Consider the following 19,860-nt stretch of genomic DNA (forward strand, 5'->3'; position numbering starts at 1 on the left):
TGGGAGGCTGCGGATCGATGACTGGTCTGCCTAGACGCCACAGATCGTTGATGGCATGGAAGGAAAGTCACCTTTTGTGACGGTCAGGCGTAATCAAACCTACAGGCCAAGACGGATAGAGCCGAGAAGGACATCCAAGCACTGGCATAGCGACCCGCCCATACTGTCAGGAAAGATATCATGACGACCACCAGCTCTTCGACTCTGCCTTCGTTGGACATGCCATCAATGTTGGAAATCACTTGGACTCAGGAAGGCATCAGTGGGTTTCAGATAATGTGATCAGCGTGCCTGGCTTGATAGGCTCATAGGCTCGTACTAACTAAATATCAAGCCAAACAAATCTGACTTCGAGTCCAGCTCGGAGATAGAGACTGATGAATGGGAAGCCAGGTGCCCAGTTACTGGATAGGTTTTCGTGCTTGTTAGGTAAGGCCAACCAGGTGTATTATTCATAGACCAGGGGTGGTTAATATCCTTCTCCGCGATATTCATAAGACTACCTAAGTACTTCTGATGGATGAATCTGCCCACATTTCCATGATGTAGAAGTGCTAGTATTTAAATGCAGGGAAAGGTGTAATGCAGTCAGTAGAGCCTCGACTGGGGCGACTGCCTAAAATCCGTACCTATAAGTATCTAGTAGTAGGTATTAACACTAGCTACTAGTGGATTGAACTAGTCCATACATAGTATTGCTAGTCCTACTAGTAGTGCCGTGAATCGAACTAGTCTTGCTAGCTTCTTCGTGGCCAAGTCATATCAAGGTCGAGACTTGTTCTTTTGGTTTTGCCAGCAACCAGCAACTTGAATAACAGGAGGACTGATTGTCTGGAATACAGCGAACTTGAGCCTAGGAGTTATGTGATTCTTGATCTCTCTACGGCTGTTTCCTTCCCTTTTACTCTCTTGTTCAGGCGCAGAATTGTCACATCCCGAAGTGTTCTCATGGCCGCCACTCAGCAAGCCCAAGGACAACCTGAACCCCAGCAGATATTCGTTAGGGCAGATGAAGTGGACGCCGGCACTTCAATATTGACACCCAGCAAAGAATTGCCATTAAGCGCATTGACCCCGGCTGACCCTGATGGAGCCAACACTCAAATTCTCCCACCACTAACAAGGCCCGGTTTAAAACGAGAAGGCACAGGACCTGCACCACCGCCGCCGCCATCACAACCACCACCAGCTCCTCCCCCAAATGGTCCCGATGTCACCGATTCACTGAGCCTCCCGCAGCTCAGACAATTGGTTAGCCAGTTCCCTAAAGCGGAACAAAGGGCCTACGATTTTCACTACCAGGATGCCGAGGATTTTGAGACCGAGATTGATGAATGGTTCCACTACACTGAATTGGAGCAAGATAGAGATTACTTGCTTGCTTCACGCGATGCCTTTGAGCAGAAATTCAAGGCTTTCAGTGAACATCATGGTCTATCGGATGATAACGGCTGGCCTGTAGCCACTGACGATCAACGAGGTCAATTTACCACCCATCTCCTCGACGATTTGGCAAGCGAAGAGTATTCCATTCGTGTTGAAGCTCTTTCCTGTATCTACTATATATTGACTGGTGTCTGGAGCACTACATCAGGCTCGGAAGTCCAGCGAGGCGTCACCAAGGACAACGTCTCTGATGATCCCCCAGCCGAACGATTCAATGCCATGCAGGCTCTATGGATGCACAAAGGCGCCACTCTCCTCATCAAACCAGCCATGATACCGCAGCTATACCTGTGTCTTATCCGAGCCTCCACAGCCCCGTACTCAAATGCACATCAACAGTCCCCCGATGCCGAGCAAGCCACTGATGGAGCTTTTGATGAGAGTGGTTATCGGGAGCTCAGCCTGTGCCTCTCATGCTTCTACATACTGATCGAGTCTGCTCGAACTAGATCTGGCACTGCTGAGGGACAAGAAATCAGAGCATCCATCCTTTCCTTACAACCTAATTACCTAGCATTTCTTGTTAGCATGATTTCACGATTAAGATGGGATGAAACCTACAACATTCCGCTAATGCATGCATTACAGCTGTTCTGGAAGTCGATCCTACTCCTCTTTGGAGATATTGGAGAGCATCTTGAAAAGATCAAAAGCATTTTACAGCCTCGCGTCGATCCATTCTCGGCAGAGGCCTCCCACCCAGTACTGACTGCATCACCCTTGGACTATCACCTTTTTCGACAGGAAATTACCTCCAAGTATCCTGCATACAACCCTCCGCTCCCGCTCGTTCCACTTGAGTTGGAGCACAAGACAATGCTACCTCCACTATCCAATACGACAACACGTTTCGACTATACTTCGATGGGTGTTGCCGGGATGTCTTCGGGGGCTTCACGTGGCTCAATCCTCCATCAGCCAGTACACATAGCCACACCGGCACCATCACCTCCGCCGTCCCCCGTAGGTGCGGGCGGGAAGACAGGCAAGAAGCAGAATTATCAGACCAATCAGAACTTCCCCTTCCTCTACCCACCGCTGGACAGCTCCAGTAATGCAATTGGCGGGAAGGGCTCAACTGAGATCCAGGATCTGATGGTGGGCAAAAATTGGGAGGGCAGTGATGTCCCTCGCTCCATTATTGAAGCAGGCGAACTCTTTGCGAGCCGTATGAGGATGTCTCGAGCCATGCGTCAGCTTTGGAAAGAAAGAGATCTCTTCATGAAGTACGAGCGCGGTTGGCGTGGAGACCTGGCAGAGATGGTGAACACGAAGGACCAAGGAACCGAAAAGTCACGGCTTACCAACGAAGAAGTGGAACTCAATAGCCTCAACGATCCATCGTTGAGGTCTCGCATGGAAGCAGTTGAGCAATTTTTCTACCACGCCCTTCCTGATTTACAGTCACTTATCATCGTGATGATGAAAGTGATGTTGACCAATGTTCAAGATATTGCTGTCCGAAATGACGGTCTTCAAGACGTGACACAAGCTGGCGGAATGAATCGCACCAAATCGAATGCAAACATGGCTCAGTCATTGCCGGTCCCGCCAACACCTCCTCGGCCTGCGGACATCACACTGGAAGATCTGGACAATATACGCTCTCGAGAAATAAGCCAGAAGGCTGTGTCGGGGGCAATTTTCCTTCTTTTAAAATGGTTCAAAGTCTCCCATGTACTAAAGTTTGAGTATTTGAATCAACTCTTGTTGGATTCCAACTATGTTCAACTGACCTTGAAGTACTTTGCACATCAGAATCTGGAGGACTTGGTGCCGTTTAGATACGACCGCAACGATCTCAGTGTGTGGCACTACTGTCATGTCCATTCCGATCATCCGCCCTTGTCTCCAACTAGTCCTGATGAAAGATCTGAAAGCTCAGATGGCGAGGATGCGATTCCCCCTCCAATATCACGCGATCGGCCGTGCAGAGCGACGCATTCTGATGCACCGGCTACGACCAGCGCAGGGCAGCATGTCCAGGCCGACCAAGAGCGACCGTCTGTGGATGAGCTGGGCAATCCGCTCGGGTTTATACCGGCTGCGCCCATCACAACATTCTCTTTTCGGCAGTTTCAGACTTCGATTCACCTTCTTCGCATTCTCCAAAAGCTTACCCGGGGGAAATCACATCGCATTCTGTTCCTCGTGCAATTCAAATCTTCCCAGATTTTGCGTCGGGTACTACGCGTACCTGATCCCATGATCCGCCTATATGTTCTCAAACTCTTCAAGTCGCAAGTTCCTTACTGCGGTCGAAAATGGCGACAGAGTAACATGCGGGTCATCACAGCAATATACCTGCACTGCCGGCCCGAACTCCGTGATGACTGGCTAGCAGGGATGCATGACGCAAATGTGGAAGGCGAGGTGGATGAGGCGGTACCACTGGAATGGGCTCTAAGGGGTCTAACGTTCTGGTGGCAGAAGCGTATGTACCCCGGAGTGATGAAGCAGGGAGCTAAACAAAGAATGGCCCGTGACCGAAATCAGAAGGGGAGGTTAGGCTCGCAGGTGGCAGCGGACTTAGAGGATGAAAGCGACGCGGCCCACAATTCGATCTCATCGTTTTCGAATGTCGACTCCGATGAGGAAGATGAGGGTGGGCAAAACATCGACGCGGACGAACGTGACTTTTTCCAACGGGAGCTTGATGCCATTGGTTGGGGTTTGGCAGGAGTGCAAGTTTCTAACGAGACTGACGGCATTTCCTTTGGCGAGGAGGCTTCATCGGCAATACAGCATATCAACTTTCAGCACCAGCAACAACATCTTCCCACGAATGGCACTTCTGTCAATACAAATATGAATCAGCACGTGAGTTTCAGCCCTGGAACGGGCATTAACGGGACGACAGCAAGCGGGGAAACCCCTGCCACTTCTGGCGGACAACAATTGAGAGCATCAGCAACTACAGTGCCAGCGCCGGAGCCTCAATGGGTCGTTGCTGATGCTGCAAACTTGGAGGCATGGCAGAATGGCTAGAGGTCACTGTCAGTATCAACATGGGAGACCTATTACACGGCTTCGCCATCGCCGTTGCCTGGTAGTAATGGAGGGCTTGGTGATGACCCACCTGCACAGGAGACCGAGTACCTTACTCGGACATACTATACATGTCTGCCACGAGATGTAGAAGGCGTTCAGGAAGCAATTCGAGGAGTCGGAGATGAAGAGAGCAACCTGATTTACTGGGATGCTGGCTCGGCAGGGTCTGGAGACTCATATCAGTATGAAGCTCAATCGGAATTGGTTGCCATGGTGGAAGCTCAACCTTCGAGTGGGGTAAGTGAGTGGTCGGAAGGAAATGCCCAACTCGACTTCCACGGGCAGAACTCTTCTCCACCGCGTCTACACGCTATGCGCCGACACCGCCGACACCAGTCCCGGCACCATGGTCGTCAGTCAACGGTTTCAAGGATTGAAGGTCGGTTTGGTGCTCAGGCTCAGGCTGAGACTCGCCATCCGCCAGAAGACGGCCCCGAAGGAGAATCCCAGCTTGGAAAGAATCTCGACATGGGTGTCAGTGATGAAGAGCGACGTGTGCTGGCGGATTTCGATGCAGCAGTCAGACATATGCAGTCCTCGGGAAGGGCGAGCACCAGGCAAGCCCAGACAGTCAGACTTCACTACAGCTTTGGTGTCGAGTGAGCAACGAGTAGAAATCACGTCAGCGCTCTTCAATTAGGGGATCAAGACAAAAACACATGTTTGCAGGGACGCTCATGAGTGTATTGACGATGCGGTCTCCAGGACAGAGATTCAGAGTACATACAGAAGCGCTTAACGAAATAGAAGAACATTGCATATCATGCATGAGATTAAAAGACTGCCGTAGAGTCCAACAGACATGCTTTTAGCGACCGAGGTAATTAGTTTCCATCTTTCCTTGTTGGAAAAGAGTATTCACACAGATCAGTATGCATTGTGACACAACGCCAGCTATAACTATTTGAGTGGTGGTCATGTCAACGAACCCGTTCTGAAGAGATACTGAGATGAATTCTTAAGTCGGTCCGAGTGGAGTTTAGCATAGGAAGAGGAGTCGGGTGTGTTTCGTTGATCAACTCGCGGAGTGAAGTTGATTACGTGCTTGATCGGCCTCGCCATAAAGTGAGGAATGAGTAAGGCGAGTGGTCCTTCATCTTCGTGTTGATGCAGATAGAAATTGAAAGACTATGCGTGCATTTCACGAAACCCCCTTCAAGCGCCGTCACCCCATATTCCTACGACTCCCATGGCAAAACCTAGACCAGCAACCCAGCTTCTGACCTTTTGAACCTTACGCTCTCTTGACATTTCCAGCTCGACCTTTTCGCCATTGACTTGCTCTTCACTCTGTCCCAGTGGATCAACCTCGATGTAGCCACTATCCGACCCTGTGGCGGGACTATCTCCTCTCCTCGCGCTCGTGGCCCCACCAGATCGGCGGCCTGATCGACTTGAGTTCACGCTTGGGAACCTCGAGAGGCCGTTGTACCAGTACTCGACACCTTGACCACCTAGAAAGCTGACCAGGGCAGTCCACAGGAGATATGGGTGCTTACCGCGGGCGGGAGCAAGGGTGTACGCGGTGAGTAACGATAGTGAGGAGATGGAAGCCAAGGTCAGGATCTGGCGAGTGGATTGTGTTTGGATGGTGGTGAGTGTTCGGGCGGCGAGGGAAGCCGAGGGCAAGAGTGCGAGAGATGGAAGGATGTTTGTCAGTGTGTACGAAGTACCCTAGGTGATTGTGAGCTCTATGAACACAGAATCTCGCCTAGGGACATACCGTGAGTAGACCAAGGGATATGGTCCCTACGAATTTAGTGATGGTAATAGGGCAAGCCATGATGTGTTGGAGGGATGTGGAAAGAATCGGAGGGCTATGCAGGATCAGGATGCTGGAGGAGTCTTGTTCCGTCAGAACAGGTCAAAAGGTTGGTTTGTTGCTGCTATCCAAGATGTGCAGGTGGCGGGGTTGGGTGGTGGTCACCTCAAGGCTGTGAATGATGACCAAGGAGGCAAGTTGCGGAGCGGCTAGTGATAAAACTAGGAAGCCATGTAATATCACAGCTCATCAAGGGGCTCAGTATGTAGACAGGAGTTTCTCAATCGCAAGCTGAGTGTTTCCAAGGCGGCGACAGTGATGATGTCTGGATGGGCACAATGAGTCCTGGACACAGCGATTACGAGCTGCGGTGCCTGCAGCCGATGAGTTTATCCGAAGTCGAGCTAGCCACTGCCGCTCTATCGATGACGCAGGACACTAGCCCTATAGAAGTTAGACCCCGTTGTTCATATCAAAGCAGCAGCAAGTATCTTTTAGTTGCAGGGGAAGCCTGAAATTATTTGATTACCACTCCTTGAAGCAGGCATTTCCAATTTGCATGAGCCGAGGTCTGTCTTAGCGGAGCCGACTACGAGTATTTCCACCCTCACCACCACACCAGTTCCCCAGGAATTCAGCGCCCGATGACTCGATGAGCCACTCACTGCGGTACATTCAACTTTACGGCCGTGAACAACCTGCACTGCACCAGTAAGATCCGACTACCTTGGTATCTTCCTTCATATAGAAAGAAGGGGGAAGTGTATTTGCATCAACAACACGTTTCACATCTTCCTCTCACCCACCTTTTCCTCTGACCTCGTCCATCCACACGTTAACCATGTCGCTTCCAAAGTCTGAATATCTGTCCGAGGTGTGGAAGGATAATCTCTTCGCCGGCAAGGTCGTCTTTTGCACTGGTGGAAATGGCTCCATTTGCTCCGGTCAAGTTCGTGCCTTGGTTCATCTAGGTGCCAACGCAGTCATTGTCGGCCGAAATGTCGAAAAGACCGAGCGAGTCGCCAAGGACATTGCTACAGCGCGACCTGGCAGCAAGGTCATTGGCATTGGCGGCGTTGACGTCCGGAGTCTTGAAAGCCTCCAAAAGGCCATTGACGTCTGCGTCAAAGAGCTGGGTGGGATCGACTTTCTAATGTAAGCAATACCCTACAATCAATCCATTCTCTCTGTCCTCCTCCTACTCTTGCTCATCCTGACCAATGCCACTCATAGCGCCGGTGCCGCTGGAAATTTCCTCGCTCCTCTATCTCAACTCTCCCCCAATGCATTCAAGAGTGTCATGGACATTGACATTCTCGGTTCCTTCAATGTCACCAAACTTGCCCTCCCTCATCTTGTCGACTCTGCAAAGCGCCACAATTCGTCATCCACCCTACCTCACAACCCCACATCAGGCCCCGGAGGCAGAATCATCTATGTCTCGGCCACCATTCACTATACCGGCTTACCTCTCCAGACGCACGTCAGCGTGGCTAAAGCAGGCATTGACGCTCTCTCTGCCAACGTTGCTCTTGAATACGGTCCTTTCGGCCTTACATCCAACATCATCGCTCCAGGTCCTATTGCAAATACTGAAGGAATGGATCGTCTATCCAAACGGGCCGCCTCGAAGGACCCAACTGGGCCGAATCAAGCTCCATCAATTCCGGTGGGCCGTTGGGGCTTGGTCAAGGAGATTGCGGACGCCACAGTTTTCCTGTTCAGTGACGCCGGGAACTACATCACGGCCGATAATCTCGTCGTAGACGGCGGCTCATGGAGAATTGGTGCTGGAAGCCCCGGTGGTGACTTCAAATACCCGGATTTCTTGCTTTCGGGTGAAGAGGTGACAGGCGTCGGCGGCAGTAAGAAGAGAAAGCCACAGGATTCGAAGTTATGAACATTGCATCAAGATACAACCCGCATATCTGCTTTCTTGCAAGTCAGGCAATGGCACTGTAGCCTTGTGTTGAATAGAGTCAACATATCGAATGCGGAACTACAGCCGCATGGACTGATTATTTTATGATTCAGCTTCGCATGTTGGTCAATGGCGTGCAAGTCTATAGTTAAGGTAAAGGTTTGTGAAGTAGACATGGACGTCTTTTATTTAGATGCTTGCCCATCCTTCAAATTCGGTGTCGCCATGCTCGATGCCAATCTATGGTCCATGACCGCATGGGAGAATGTACAGATCCAAAGAGTGTATCAGCCCCTTACTAAGTTTCTAATCACATTAGGTGCTGGAAAACATTAACTATATTCCACTACAGTCGTCCTTTGCTCGTCGCGTGTCATAATCGCCTCATCTCGGTCGTTCTGTTGGCCCGAATTTATTTGTAATTCGCCCTGTTCCACGCGGTTTAGGTGTAAACAAGTAGCCGCCTTAGGCATGATGGAATATGCTCCAAAATCGCTTTCTGCTATAGATTGATTGGTCCGACCGTTCGGGGTGCGTTCCGAAGTTATTGATTGAGTGGAATTCGAATTGCAAACTCGGTAGGGGTAGGATCCTGTGGAGAAATACGGTCGCTGGTTGAATAGATGGCCGACGGACAGTCCTTCATAGGCATTGTTATATTAAGCGGATTGATTGGGGTCTCAGCATCTTTGGTGTTGTCGGCGGATCATCCTGAATTTGCTTCCACTGCTCGCAGTGAACTTCCTGTATCGAGGAGTGTTTGTCCGGCTTCGGTGTCGACTTCTCTGCGCTGTGCTCCGAGTGGCCTCAACCAGGATAACCCTCGAAATTGAGCCCGCCAACGGCTGTTGGCACACTCCTAGGTATAGGGGCTAGGATCGGTTGAGCAACATAGTTACCAGTAAAATGGTCTGGAGGGGTTCCCAAGGACCGTGGTGTCATATCAACATCGCTCGACTGTAAACTTGGACTGTAGTCATTGAACATCAACCCCCGGTCATGGACGCCTGATTGTATGCGCGGGCGCGGGGCTTGTGCCTGCCATTCTGTATGAGGTCCACTTGAAGGCATACCCAAATACGCTTTGCCCTCGAGATATCGGACCTGAGCACCCTCCGGCGGTGTTGGAGTGGGGATATTATCACTTGCGCCGGCGTAACCCTGCTTGATTGTGATAGGAACGGGGTTTATTGGAGAAGCCATACTAGGTAGGTTTTCGGAAACCTTGGCTAAAAGAAGCGGGAGATACCGCGACGCTCCTCCACGAAGTTGCGATATCAGATTCAAGAATTGATTGAGGTAGTCGGTGGGTGTCTGATAGCCCGGCCTGCTGGCCGACTCCAAAGGCACACACGCAATAACATCTGTCAGTGTGCAGGCGACATCGAACAGCTTTTCAATCAAGCCCACACCGTGGACCTCCATTGAGTGGAGGGAAAGACAGGAAATCTCTTGTAACAACTCTCGCGCAACCTCGGTCGGATATTGGAAAGTCATCGAAGTGTCTTGTGAGTTTGACGACAGGCAGCCATTGGTGATGGATAATTGCCAAACCATGATTTTCAGCCACTGCAGTGTGATTCGAACATCGGCCATCTGGCTTTCGGTGGTCTTCAATTCAGACGGCAAGGCTTCGCTGAGTTGTTTTTGAAGTCGGGACAGCCAGGCCGCTGAGCATTCACTCTTAACCTTGTTCCATAAAGCCATGAATTCGTCGTCGATGCATCGAAACAAATTGATCAGGTAGATCGTTCCTGTGATCATCTCTTCCTCTTCAGGGCCGAGTGGGGCGGGCAAATCGATGGTCGGATGGAGACTCAGTGGTCGGTGACGCTCCATAGCATAAGCTCTTTCAGTCACGAGTAGTAGCCAATAGGTGCGTCTTTTATACATGTTTTCCACCGCATCTCCCGCCAGATAGGACGACTCCTCGTGTAATGAGAGAAGTTGGGCCAGTGTTGCGGCCTCTCGGAGATGGAACCAACATGTATTCTGCTTCTCTAAAGTAAAGTAGCAGCTGAAGAGGAAAAATGATGTTTGCACCGAACTCAGAGTGGGCGTTTCGACGTAGTTGACGCTCTTCCGGACGCGAAGGATATCGTCGAGGAGCATATTGGCGTAGCCGTATCTGTTTTGTGGAGGGTCGCCTTCGTAATGACTTCCTGGGGCGACGGCCAAGTTCATCCCAGGTTGAACCATAACAAAAGCACAGAGTGAGGCTGTAAGGCAGTACACTTCGGCATCTGAGACGAGCTGAGTGGTGATGAGATTGATCAAGCGTTCCTGGTTCAACATCCAAGCAGTGGTTGACATGTTGGTGAAATAGAAGTCGATGCAGTGTTCGATGGTCTGCTGGGATAGAAGCGCCGCATTTCGTGTATAAGATGGTGACACTGGAGGGCTGCTGAAGTCGAATGAGCTTGGTTCATTCGAATGTGCTGACCTCGGTAGTGGTGGTGTTGTTTGTTGCTGGGTATCTCGGATTTCGGATATGACTTTGGCTCTGGAGCCTTTGGGACCTTTCTTCTGCGGAATGGACAGATATGTACATTGAAGGCCCGATTGACCACAGTTGTTGCATGGCAGACTTCCCGAGCATCTGACTTTGCGCCGATGGCAGGCATCGCATGCCTTCTTGACGGGAGTGGTACTCATCGTGGGGCGGGCCTGGTCAGTTTGACCGACAAGACGAGTCGACAGCTTCAGCCAAACTCGCTTTTCAGACGTCCAAGGATGGTGACTACATTAGATGGCTCCGTTATGTTCAAAGTTGACCCACACAGACAATGAAATCAGCGCAAGACTGAGGTGGTGGGAGCTTCAACTCGAAGTTGTGGGAGAATCGCTGCGAATTACCGTTCATGGGAATTTAACTTTGGGTTGCAACCCCGCCATTCAATTTGACAGGCGCCGATGCTTGGGTGGCGTTTGCTTCCAGAACCACACCAGGATGTTCATTTTTGTCAGGCGTTGGCAAATGGCGTGGGTTACCAAATCTTTAAGGCTTGTGATAGACTTGGAAAGACTACAAATTACAACGTCCGGAGCGTGGGGCAAAACCCAAGGGTGAGGTGGTTCTGTTAGTATTCAGACAACATCCACAATTTCCAGTCAAGTCTATTCTGGCTCTCCTCATCATTCGTTCTGGCCCCCAAGAGTCGAACTACTCGTGTCGTGAATCTTCGGCATATGTAGAGAGCACACAGCTATCCGGCAACACAAACTGGTTGAGTAATTTGCCGTGGGCGCAAATAAAGCACCGATCACCATCGCTGGCTCATACAAACAGCGCGAAGCTGCTTTACCCCTGGAGTAACTCGAGATGGCTTTGAAGTCCTGAATGAAGATGGCCTGTTGGTAGATGAAGACGAGAGTGCGGTGACTCTCAGCTTGACTTCGCCAATTCCTTTGCCCTAGTTTCTGATAGTCTCCTGTGAGTCGAATAGGGAACATCGACGAGCACAGTCCAGCATCATTTGCCGCCCATACTTGAGATGACATCCCTCTGTGCTTGTCGGTCTCGATTCACGCCAGTCAAGGGAGCAACACTCCGTAGATCTCCAACAATATCTTTTGCCTTTCCAAAGTAGACCTCTTGCAGCAGATTTCTCATCTTGCCCTCCATATCTTCAACCAGACGGCCGGCGTTGCATACATGGCCTCCGTCTTTGCCCAGAGCCCCAACGGATTCCGCCACCAGATCAGCTTCGACTTGTCTTGTCATGCTGCCTGCCAGATTGAGAGAGCCGACTGCCTCGGACTCTCGGCCCAGATGCAGGATGACCGTACTTGTCAACTTGTAGTGGCATGTACGTGCTCCGCCTCTTCTCTCGTCGACTTCGAAAACGTGAATACTGTCCCAGCCAGCCTCTTTGCCTACACTCTTCTTTAGCAGCACCACCCCGGCAAAACCGTCGTCCAAGTCCCACAGATAGACGCTGCCGATGCCACCCTCATAGTACATTTGTCTGTACACTTCGAATGCTTCGTTGGCCTCGACTTCCATCTTTCTTACCCGGTCGCTGGGGTAGGTAGCATCATCGAGTGCAGGATCGAATTCATTGCTCCAAGGACTTCGATAAGAATCGCCATCTCGGTTGTAGTCACACAAAAGGTAGTCCCGCCCGGTCTTCTTGTCCCTTGCTGAGGTCAGCGGCTGGTCGACGGATGAGAGAAGGTCCTCGGTGAGGTCAGGAACGAGGGCAGTGATTGCGTCGAGATTTTTGGAAACGGAGAGGGGTGATAGGCGTCGAAGGAGATCTCTATCGACACAGTGGGCGTTAGCTTGCACGTAACCCTGCTGCAAACCGAATTGATATGGGTACATGTGCGAGACGCGGGGTTCTAATGCGCAAACAGTCGGCACGACTCACAGAGCGGCATCGAACTGGGCCTCGTTAGACATTGTGACCAGGATTCAAAAGAATAAAACCAGCAGATGCGTATCTCATAAGACCTGGCGGGAGATCTGATTCACAGTGTTGTAGTTAGCGTATGAGGGGTGAGTCCGTGAAGACCACTAGCATTCGGGATCAAGGTTGTCGGCTGTCCTGTTCCATCTTCAAGTTAAGTGTCAGTGAAGCTGGCCTAGCAGAAAGAGGGAGTACCTCGTATCTCGTACTCAGACTGCACCCACAATGATGCCAAGACATACTGTGCCACAGTGATAGAATAACACTAATGTAGGTACCTATTGTGGCGTCGCATTTTCAAACTCCAAAGTTCTTCTTTAAGCACCTGAAGTACTTTGGTAACTAAACCTACAATCGCATTTAATCCCAGGACATGTATGATCTTGGAGATCATGTCGAGCTTTCCACCTATGTTAACTCCCTGCCAAAAGTGTGGTTTTGGAGATACTCTCAAACTCCATCCATATTCAAGATAATGAATCCCGGTCCGCCTATTACCTATGTCTTATCCCACTGCTCAAAACACTGCTCTTGCACCCATCTGCCCAACCTTACGATGCGTTTATCGATTCTATTGAAATAGTCCGCACACGTAAAAACTGCTACGTGCATGATCAAGGCCCCTGGGAGAACACCCCATCCTTTATCCCACCCGTATGCCTGCCGCACATCCACCTCGTACCAGTGGCCGATGATTGCCACTAACAGAGGGACATGTAGTGCGTAGATTCCGAAACTAAGCTCGCCAACGTACTGACTCCACCCATACCGTAGTGGCGCCTGAAGCGTCGGATACATCTCAAGGCCAAGGACAAGGAAGAATGATCCTATGCCTAAGTACCAGTAAGTCCTATCTCCGAAGCCTAGATAGCCAGGAAGCCATGAGCGCAAGAATGCCCAGGGCCAGTCGCCGAAGATTCCGAGTGCGTTGGTATCACTGTCAGGCTGTCCCAGCAGAAAGAGGCCGACAATGAAAACTAGTGTCCAAAAACACTTTGAGGTCACGTTCTGCTGCTGTAGCTTAGTCCCATGTTCCGGCAGCGAGACCGCTGCGGCGAGACGCTCTGGATAACATAATAGTGCGATTTCGGCGACGAGCATACCCATAAAGAATTCTGCTATATAGAGTGCGATCCATATATAACATACTATTATGAGTAGGCAAGTCAACGCCACGCGCGTATAGACATGCAGCTTGCAGGTTGCCGCAATATAGATAAAGATAACCATACTGCCGCGTAATTCAACGGGGATAGTCCACATCGGACCGAGATATTTGTTCTGTAGGCCCCCTTCGGTATAGTAGCCATAGATTGTATTGGCGAAGGGGTTGCAAAAGTACACGAGCGTCCAGAACCAATCGTATAGCTGTGACGATAAAGATTCAATATATACCGGCCATTTACCGCCGTTGTAAAGGCCCAGCCGGACTAAGATCAGCGCCGCGAATAGCGCCACGGTCGTCGAACCGTAGAGACGCATACCACGACGGAAAGTACTGCTCGCTAAGCCAAGTAGCACCTTCTCACTAGACCGGGTACGTGAGTAGACGAGAAGGCGATAGCTCAAGACGTAGCCGGAGATAACAAAGAACAGCGAAACCATGGCTTCACCAGCCATGAGCGCTGAGAGAAATGGCTGATGATTGTACCAGAAGTGATAGTCTTTATAGCCATGTGCGAGGAACACATTCCACGCTGCGTAGCCACGAAGAGCGTCGAGATAGGCTGTTGGACCCGGGGCGGACTCAATGCGAAGGGAGGCAGGTCTGTAGAGACGGGGTAGGGCTTGAATGAGGGCCTGCTTAAGATCATAGACGGTAGGTTGCCGTGTGTAGGTCTCCCAGTTTGCTCTACTTAGAAGTCGATTAGAGATGTTGCGCCAAAAGCTCGAATGAGGATGCGGCGTGTAGCTTTGTGGGTTAGCGTCGTTATGAATAGATAACAGATTTGGGTCATCGTGGTATTGATCTTCGAGCGGAATTCCACTTTGCTGTCCGTTTTCGTCGTCCTCTAGCCTTGTGTAAAGAAATGGGTCGGACTTAGCCATCGCGAGATAGATCCTTGTGCTCTTGGAGATACTGCCATTCCAGCGAAACTCAGCGTGTACATGTCGTATGGTGCATATATAGAGTATGCCCGCCCCCGTTCTGTCAAGATTCTGTTAGCGAGATTGAGAAAGCCAACAGCTGTCATCCCCTAAGCCTGCAGACTGGGCTGTGATCAATATATGCACTTCCGAGTGGACGGGGCGCACACCTGGCTGTCATGGTGGCAGTCTGCCAACTGACATAAGTTGCCAAGCCATAAGTCACGGGTTACTCACGTGACTCACGAGCGCGCGCACACCCCAGCGCAATACTCTCTCTTCTATTCTAGTTATTACTCTCCGTACTAGAATTCAAAGCATATTGCACCCCTACACTGGCTGTGCCGCCACCCGTGCATCGTGATACTGGCTTTGAGAGTAAGACGGGAGATAAGCATCCGACAGCAGCGTGTTTCTCAGCTACGACACTGGCGCGGAGACAAAATAAAGGAAGCAGCAGCTACCTCACAATTGCCCCTTAATATGACATGCGTCTGTACGCAATCGTAAATTACGGCTGATGCCACACTGAGGGTAACCCGTTAGATTCTATCACGGGGCAAGCACGGAAGGGGGGTTTCCCAAGTGTATACTTGGGCACCGACACCACATCTTGGCGGGTCAAGCAGTCAAGCAATGTAAAAACTGCTCGCAGCTCACGTGGGCGCTCAACACGAGTATGCCGCTTTCATAACGACTCGCCCTCGCTTTGTTAGTGAAAGATCCCGCCTATGAATGCCTCGACGAGTAGGCCGAGCTGAAAAGGTGTTGGATAACTGTGCGGTAGTGCTTTCCAGCTTCGCAGTGGGACGATTGTCAAGGCCGAGGAGAGTGTTCGTCAGGAATTCCCATGTCTATATCGGAAAGTGGCCCTCTGTAATGTATGTGGACCACCCAAATTGAGTGGGAACCAGTTTCTCCATACCGAGAAAGGAAAGTGTTGACTATAAGCTTTCATTGGGCGAAAGCATTTCTAGTGGCTCTCTTTCTGGGGATTAGAAGCTTTTCCACGCTCGCTCTCGAGGAAGGTCGCGTAACTATGACGAAAGGCTATCATCGCATGCCGCTGGGGTATGGCCCAAGCCCAGGACCACGTCAAGACACCCAGGGACGTCCTTACTCGGGCTGGTCAGAGAGCTCTTCAGAAGTCTATACAGTCACTTTCCGGGCGCCGCGCCATCAGCTGGCAGCTTTGTTACCACACGAAAGCTTCTCCATCGAGGCCCAGGGCGAGAGTGCTCAAGCGTCTTTCAAATTCACGAAGCTTGTTAATCTTCCATGGCTGGCTGGCCGTGGGTACAATCATTTTGGCCTCTACATCCACGATGTCGTCTGTCGTGGAAACAAGAAGAGATCCATGGAGCGTACCTCAGCGTTCTGTTCGAGAACATGGCAGATCCAATCATCACGGGGCGCGACGAGCTTGGTTACGCCAAGATATTTGCAACCTTGGACGATACTCGGGACTCGAGCAGTTTGAATCTGGAGATGGGTTGGGAAGGCTCCCAATGGGGACACCTGGCGATCCGGGGCCTCCAGAAAATCTCGGAAGACACAGATGAGTACTTGATCAAGCCGTTGCTTCATCTCAAATATTTTCCGCGGACTGGCGATGTCGGTGCTGCAGATGTCGAGTCCCCCACAGTCACTCCAGGCAGATCGGTATGTCTCCAGGAGGTCTATGAGGCAGAACCGACCAATGTAGAGCTCAGCTTCAAGTCGCTGGGCTGGAACTCTTTGCCCACTCTTCATCATATCGTGGACAAGCTAGCCGGCATTCAAATCCTGGAGATTGAGAAAGCCCGTTTCGAAATTCAAAAGGGAGGTCATGATGTTGGCACTCAACGCTCCATCTTGGTCGAAGACAAAAAGGCTTGACCGTGACTTGGAGACTGGTTGATGATCAAAAATGATGGTGTGAAGCAATTTCTGTGTCCAGACGATGTAACCAGCGCTGTCCTATATAGACGCAATATAAATCAAGGAAGAACAAATGCGTGTCAAGCCCATATGGAGAAAAGGAATGTGAGAAGCTGGGCCTAAGTACATAGATCTGCTGCATACCTTGAAATCTGGCATCATTGCCATGTGGCCCTGACAGCCTTGATGTAGAAGCTCTGGCAACCAGGCTCCAGCACTCCTTGATCTATCTAAGCCATGTGTGAGACATTCATTGACGCATCTGCCACAACATCATACGGTTGGTAGGGGCGGGCCACTGTTAGGGTGATCTAACTCTGCCAGATGGCGGCCGACACAATCCTGGAGACCATAGCTGAAGGGTCTCGACATTTGTCTCTTTTCTTCCGTTGTTCCCTCTGCGCTCGTGGCCTACAGGACTGCGTATTCACGATTATGGGCGTTGCAGAAACTTATGATCGGTTTGCCAGAACCTCTGCAGACGCGGTGTAAATCTTTTTAAGAATATCGAAGGACAGTGAACATTTGTGGGCTTGATCTATTACAAAGGATCCAGTCTACCATAAGCCCAGCTCAGTTCTCGCACCAAACCAGCCCTCTACCTGTATGCTCTCAAGCAGGAGGAATAATGGGCAGAGTCAGGTAGTTGAGGTAATCCGGACCAAAATGGATGTGATTCATGCCGGCAAACTTCTCGACGGACCTGATCGTCAAATAAATGGTCAGCTCTGATTTGGCTAGGGTTAGAAGCTCTTACCTTTCAGCAGTATCGTGTCCAGAAAGACCAATGCCCTGCGTATCTCCACTGGCGACCTCGAAGACTAGTCGATCTCCTGTGGCCACTACGACATTCGTCGCCCACACTTCTACGTCCACGGGGTATACTTCACCAGGCAGCACAGGGAGAAGATCACTCTCAAAGTAATCCCTATGTGGCAGCCACGAGCGATGTCGAGGATGTTCTGTGTTGACGTGCCTGAGCGAAAGTCTCTGCCAGCCTTTGCACAACGGGATGGGCTCGCCAGTGATGCCGGTGTAGAAGATTTCTTCGCTGTCCGCGCCGTAGTGCCGGAGAGTGAGGAATAGATCAATGTCCTTTGGTACCGGACCTCCCGGGAGAGCCGTGACGGATACATTCAGATGGGCGACAATATAGCCGGTTATTTCTGTTTCCTGTGGGAAAGGTTCGCTTTTAAAGTGTACAAACTCTTGGTGGTCGATGTTACCCAGAGCTCGGTAAGAGACGCTGTCACTGCTTCGTGCGTTCGGGATCGTCTCTGATAAACCTTTGTCCGACGTAAGATAAAACTGCGTGTACTGTGTCCGTGCCAATGGCCTGGCCACTCATTCTCGAACCGGCGTTTAGATGCCTCCTTCTCGGCATCACGATTGTTCACACCAACGTTGCCCTTCCGTATAACAAGGTCGACTGGAGGCCGGGAGCCATCGGTCCAGCCGCCACGATCCTCGCCCTTAAGGAAGGCGTCGAAGAAGCTCATCTGGACTTCCACTTGGTCATCGTCATAAAATGGCAAATCATGACGTCCAGTGATCATTCGGAGAAATTTCTTCTCAGAACCGGCGTGTCGATATCCTTCGTAGTTTCCGCGCAAGTGAATCATGATACTGCCCCAGTTTCCGATAGAGAGCAGTGGAACTGCGATGTTTTCGAGGTTATATTCTCGAGATGCGTAGTAATTCTCATCGCGATAATGGAATTGGGCGTTATCCACGGTTTGGTCGTCAAGATTCGCAGCGAGCTCTTCGTCGTTCAGAATACCCTCGATTGTGTCGGGACCCCAGGTATCCTTCCTCGGCCGGCCATACTGTAATGCCAGTACCTGACGATCAAACCACCATTTCAAGAAGCTAGTCAGGATACCTGCGTGTCGGCATCGGTCCCGAGAGTAATCTGCCATACTATCGGTTGGACAGATAGCTGCGAGCCCTTTTGGACGACGCACAGCGACCCTCCACTGACTTCCGGCGAAGTAACTTATACCACAAAGACCGACTTTCCCATTGCTCCAGGTTTGATCTGCCGCCCATTCAATCACGTCGGCAAACGCGTCCGAGGTCGACTTGGACATAGTTTCTAAGACACCGGGCGATTGGCCTAGGCCAACTTCGTCAGCCCGAAGTACTGCATAACCATGGCTAGTCCAAAAGCCTGGGTCCGGAGTTTCAAATGAACAATGCGCAGACTGATGTTTAGGGTTGATCTCGGGAAACTTCGGGTGAAAGCTGTCTCGATAGTCAGAATGTGGCTCAGGCCAGGAAGATTTTCACTTCGGCTTTCGACCTACTGTTTATAGTGTATATCTTTTCCGTATGGCCCATAGGTAATCAAAACCGGCACTGGTGTAGTCGTCTTTAGCCGATATATATTGCAGCGAACAATCGCATCAAAGCTTTTTAGCTTGATCGTCACATTTTCCTCCTAGATATATGGAAAGGACTTGTCGTCCACGAATTGTAAGTCTTCCATGATCTTATTGAGCATATTTACACTATCGTTTCCAGGTCTCAACAGGTCACGGCACCAGAGCTTGTGCTGGTTTAACTGTTCGCAGGCACCAATTGGTTTTTGCGGCTGTCTGACAAGGCATTGCCGCGACGCTACCATCTGCCGGATTATGGCTGAACGCCTCTAAGTCAGAATCCGTGCCGGAACGCGACATTATACACCCGCACGTCGTAGTCGGATACGAATAGGCCTTTGGCCACGCACCTCAACAGGTCGGCAGCGCCCGTGTGACGGAAGAGTTACGCGGGTCGCCGACGGATTGTCATTTCACCACGGGCGGGGACTGGAACCTCTGCATACGACTGAGATGCGCTTCTAGGTTATGTAATAAGTCGAGTAGCCTTGTTGTTACGAGCTTTTGAGTATAAGCCTACGAAGCCTGTTCTTCCCTATTTTTTCCCGGGGAGGGTGCCTAGAACGGCCAAGTTTCTAGGTACCTCTCTAGGTAAGGAAGGGGAGAAGAAGTGGGATCCGGGGGACATGTGGGTGACGAGGGACTTTTGGAAACCAATGTGGGCTAGTTGACGAGGTTCCATCTAGGATCGACGTGGGCTAGTTGACGAGATTCTAGCCTTGGATTTTTGCCACCCTTTTCTCACTACAAACAGTACCCCAGGGGCCCGCCGTGCTCGCGGCGGGCGGGAGAAAATTTTCTCAGGGGGGCGGGCGCCTTAGGGAGACGGTATGGGCTAGTTGACGGGAAATCGGTGTGGGCTAGTTGACGAGAATCGGT

At 50.8% G+C, this 19,860-nt stretch overlaps 8 protein-coding genes across 8 annotated transcripts; 3 read left to right on the forward strand and 5 right to left on the reverse strand.

The window, feature by feature from the left end:
- Positions 1 to 948: 948 nt before the first annotated feature.
- On the forward strand, positions 949 to 5,100 carry LTR84_011398 (uncharacterized protein; the record flags this gene model as incomplete). The annotated part of the gene is made up of 2 exons (XM_064854930.1): positions 949 to 4,365; positions 4,435 to 5,100. The coding sequence occupies 2 exons, from the start codon at positions 949 to 951 to the stop codon at positions 5,098 to 5,100; spliced, it is 4,083 nt and encodes a 1,360-aa protein (XP_064699976.1).
- Positions 5,101 to 5,652: 552 nt separating this feature from the next.
- Positions 5,653 to 6,280, reverse strand: LTR84_011399 (uncharacterized protein; the record flags this gene model as incomplete). The annotated part of the gene is made up of 2 exons (XM_064854931.1): positions 5,653 to 6,171; positions 6,221 to 6,280. The coding sequence occupies 2 exons, from the start codon at positions 6,278 to 6,280 to the stop codon at positions 5,653 to 5,655; spliced, it is 579 nt and encodes a 192-aa protein (XP_064699977.1).
- Positions 6,281 to 7,100: 820 nt separating this feature from the next.
- LTR84_011400 (uncharacterized protein) lies at positions 7,101 to 8,159 on the forward strand (the record flags this gene model as incomplete). The annotated part of the gene is made up of 2 exons (XM_064854932.1): positions 7,101 to 7,414; positions 7,493 to 8,159. 2 exons carry the CDS (start codon positions 7,101 to 7,103, stop codon positions 8,157 to 8,159), a joined length of 981 nt encoding a protein of 326 aa, XP_064699978.1.
- Positions 8,160 to 8,987: 828 nt separating this feature from the next.
- Positions 8,988 to 10,835, reverse strand: LTR84_011401 (uncharacterized protein; the record flags this gene model as incomplete). The annotated part of the gene is made up of 1 exon (XM_064854933.1): positions 8,988 to 10,835. The coding sequence occupies one exon, from the start codon at positions 10,833 to 10,835 to the stop codon at positions 8,988 to 8,990; it is 1,848 nt and encodes a 615-aa protein (XP_064699979.1).
- Positions 10,836 to 11,652: 817 nt separating this feature from the next.
- CAP2 (F-actin-capping protein subunit beta) lies at positions 11,653 to 12,585 on the reverse strand (the record flags this gene model as incomplete). Its single annotated transcript, XM_064854934.1, has 2 exons — positions 11,653 to 12,442; positions 12,554 to 12,585. 2 exons carry the CDS (start codon positions 12,583 to 12,585, stop codon positions 11,653 to 11,655), a joined length of 822 nt encoding a protein of 273 aa, XP_064699980.1.
- Positions 12,586 to 13,090: 505 nt separating this feature from the next.
- On the reverse strand, positions 13,091 to 14,641 carry LTR84_011403 (uncharacterized protein; the record flags this gene model as incomplete). The annotated part of the gene is made up of 1 exon (XM_064854935.1): positions 13,091 to 14,641. The coding sequence occupies one exon, from the start codon at positions 14,639 to 14,641 to the stop codon at positions 13,091 to 13,093; it is 1,551 nt and encodes a 516-aa protein (XP_064699981.1).
- Positions 14,642 to 15,958: 1,317 nt separating this feature from the next.
- Positions 15,959 to 16,558, forward strand: LTR84_011404 (uncharacterized protein; the record flags this gene model as incomplete). Its single annotated transcript, XM_064854936.1, has 1 exon — positions 15,959 to 16,558. One exon carries the CDS (start codon positions 15,959 to 15,961, stop codon positions 16,556 to 16,558), a length of 600 nt encoding a protein of 199 aa, XP_064699982.1.
- A 654-nt stretch (positions 16,559 to 17,212) lies between these two features.
- Positions 17,213 to 18,690, reverse strand: LTR84_011405 (uncharacterized protein; the record flags this gene model as incomplete). Its single annotated transcript, XM_064854937.1, has 3 exons — positions 17,213 to 17,303; positions 17,358 to 17,773; positions 17,827 to 18,690. 3 exons carry the CDS (start codon positions 18,688 to 18,690, stop codon positions 17,213 to 17,215), a joined length of 1,371 nt encoding a protein of 456 aa, XP_064699983.1.
- Between the last annotated feature and the right edge of the window lie 1,170 nt (positions 18,691 to 19,860).

This window comes from Exophiala bonariae (assembly GCF_035927105.1).
Source record: "Exophiala bonariae strain CCFEE 5792 chromosome Unknown scaffold_56, whole genome shotgun sequence".
NCBI classification, from domain to species: Eukaryota; Fungi; Ascomycota; class Eurotiomycetes; order Chaetothyriales; family Herpotrichiellaceae; genus Exophiala; species Exophiala bonariae.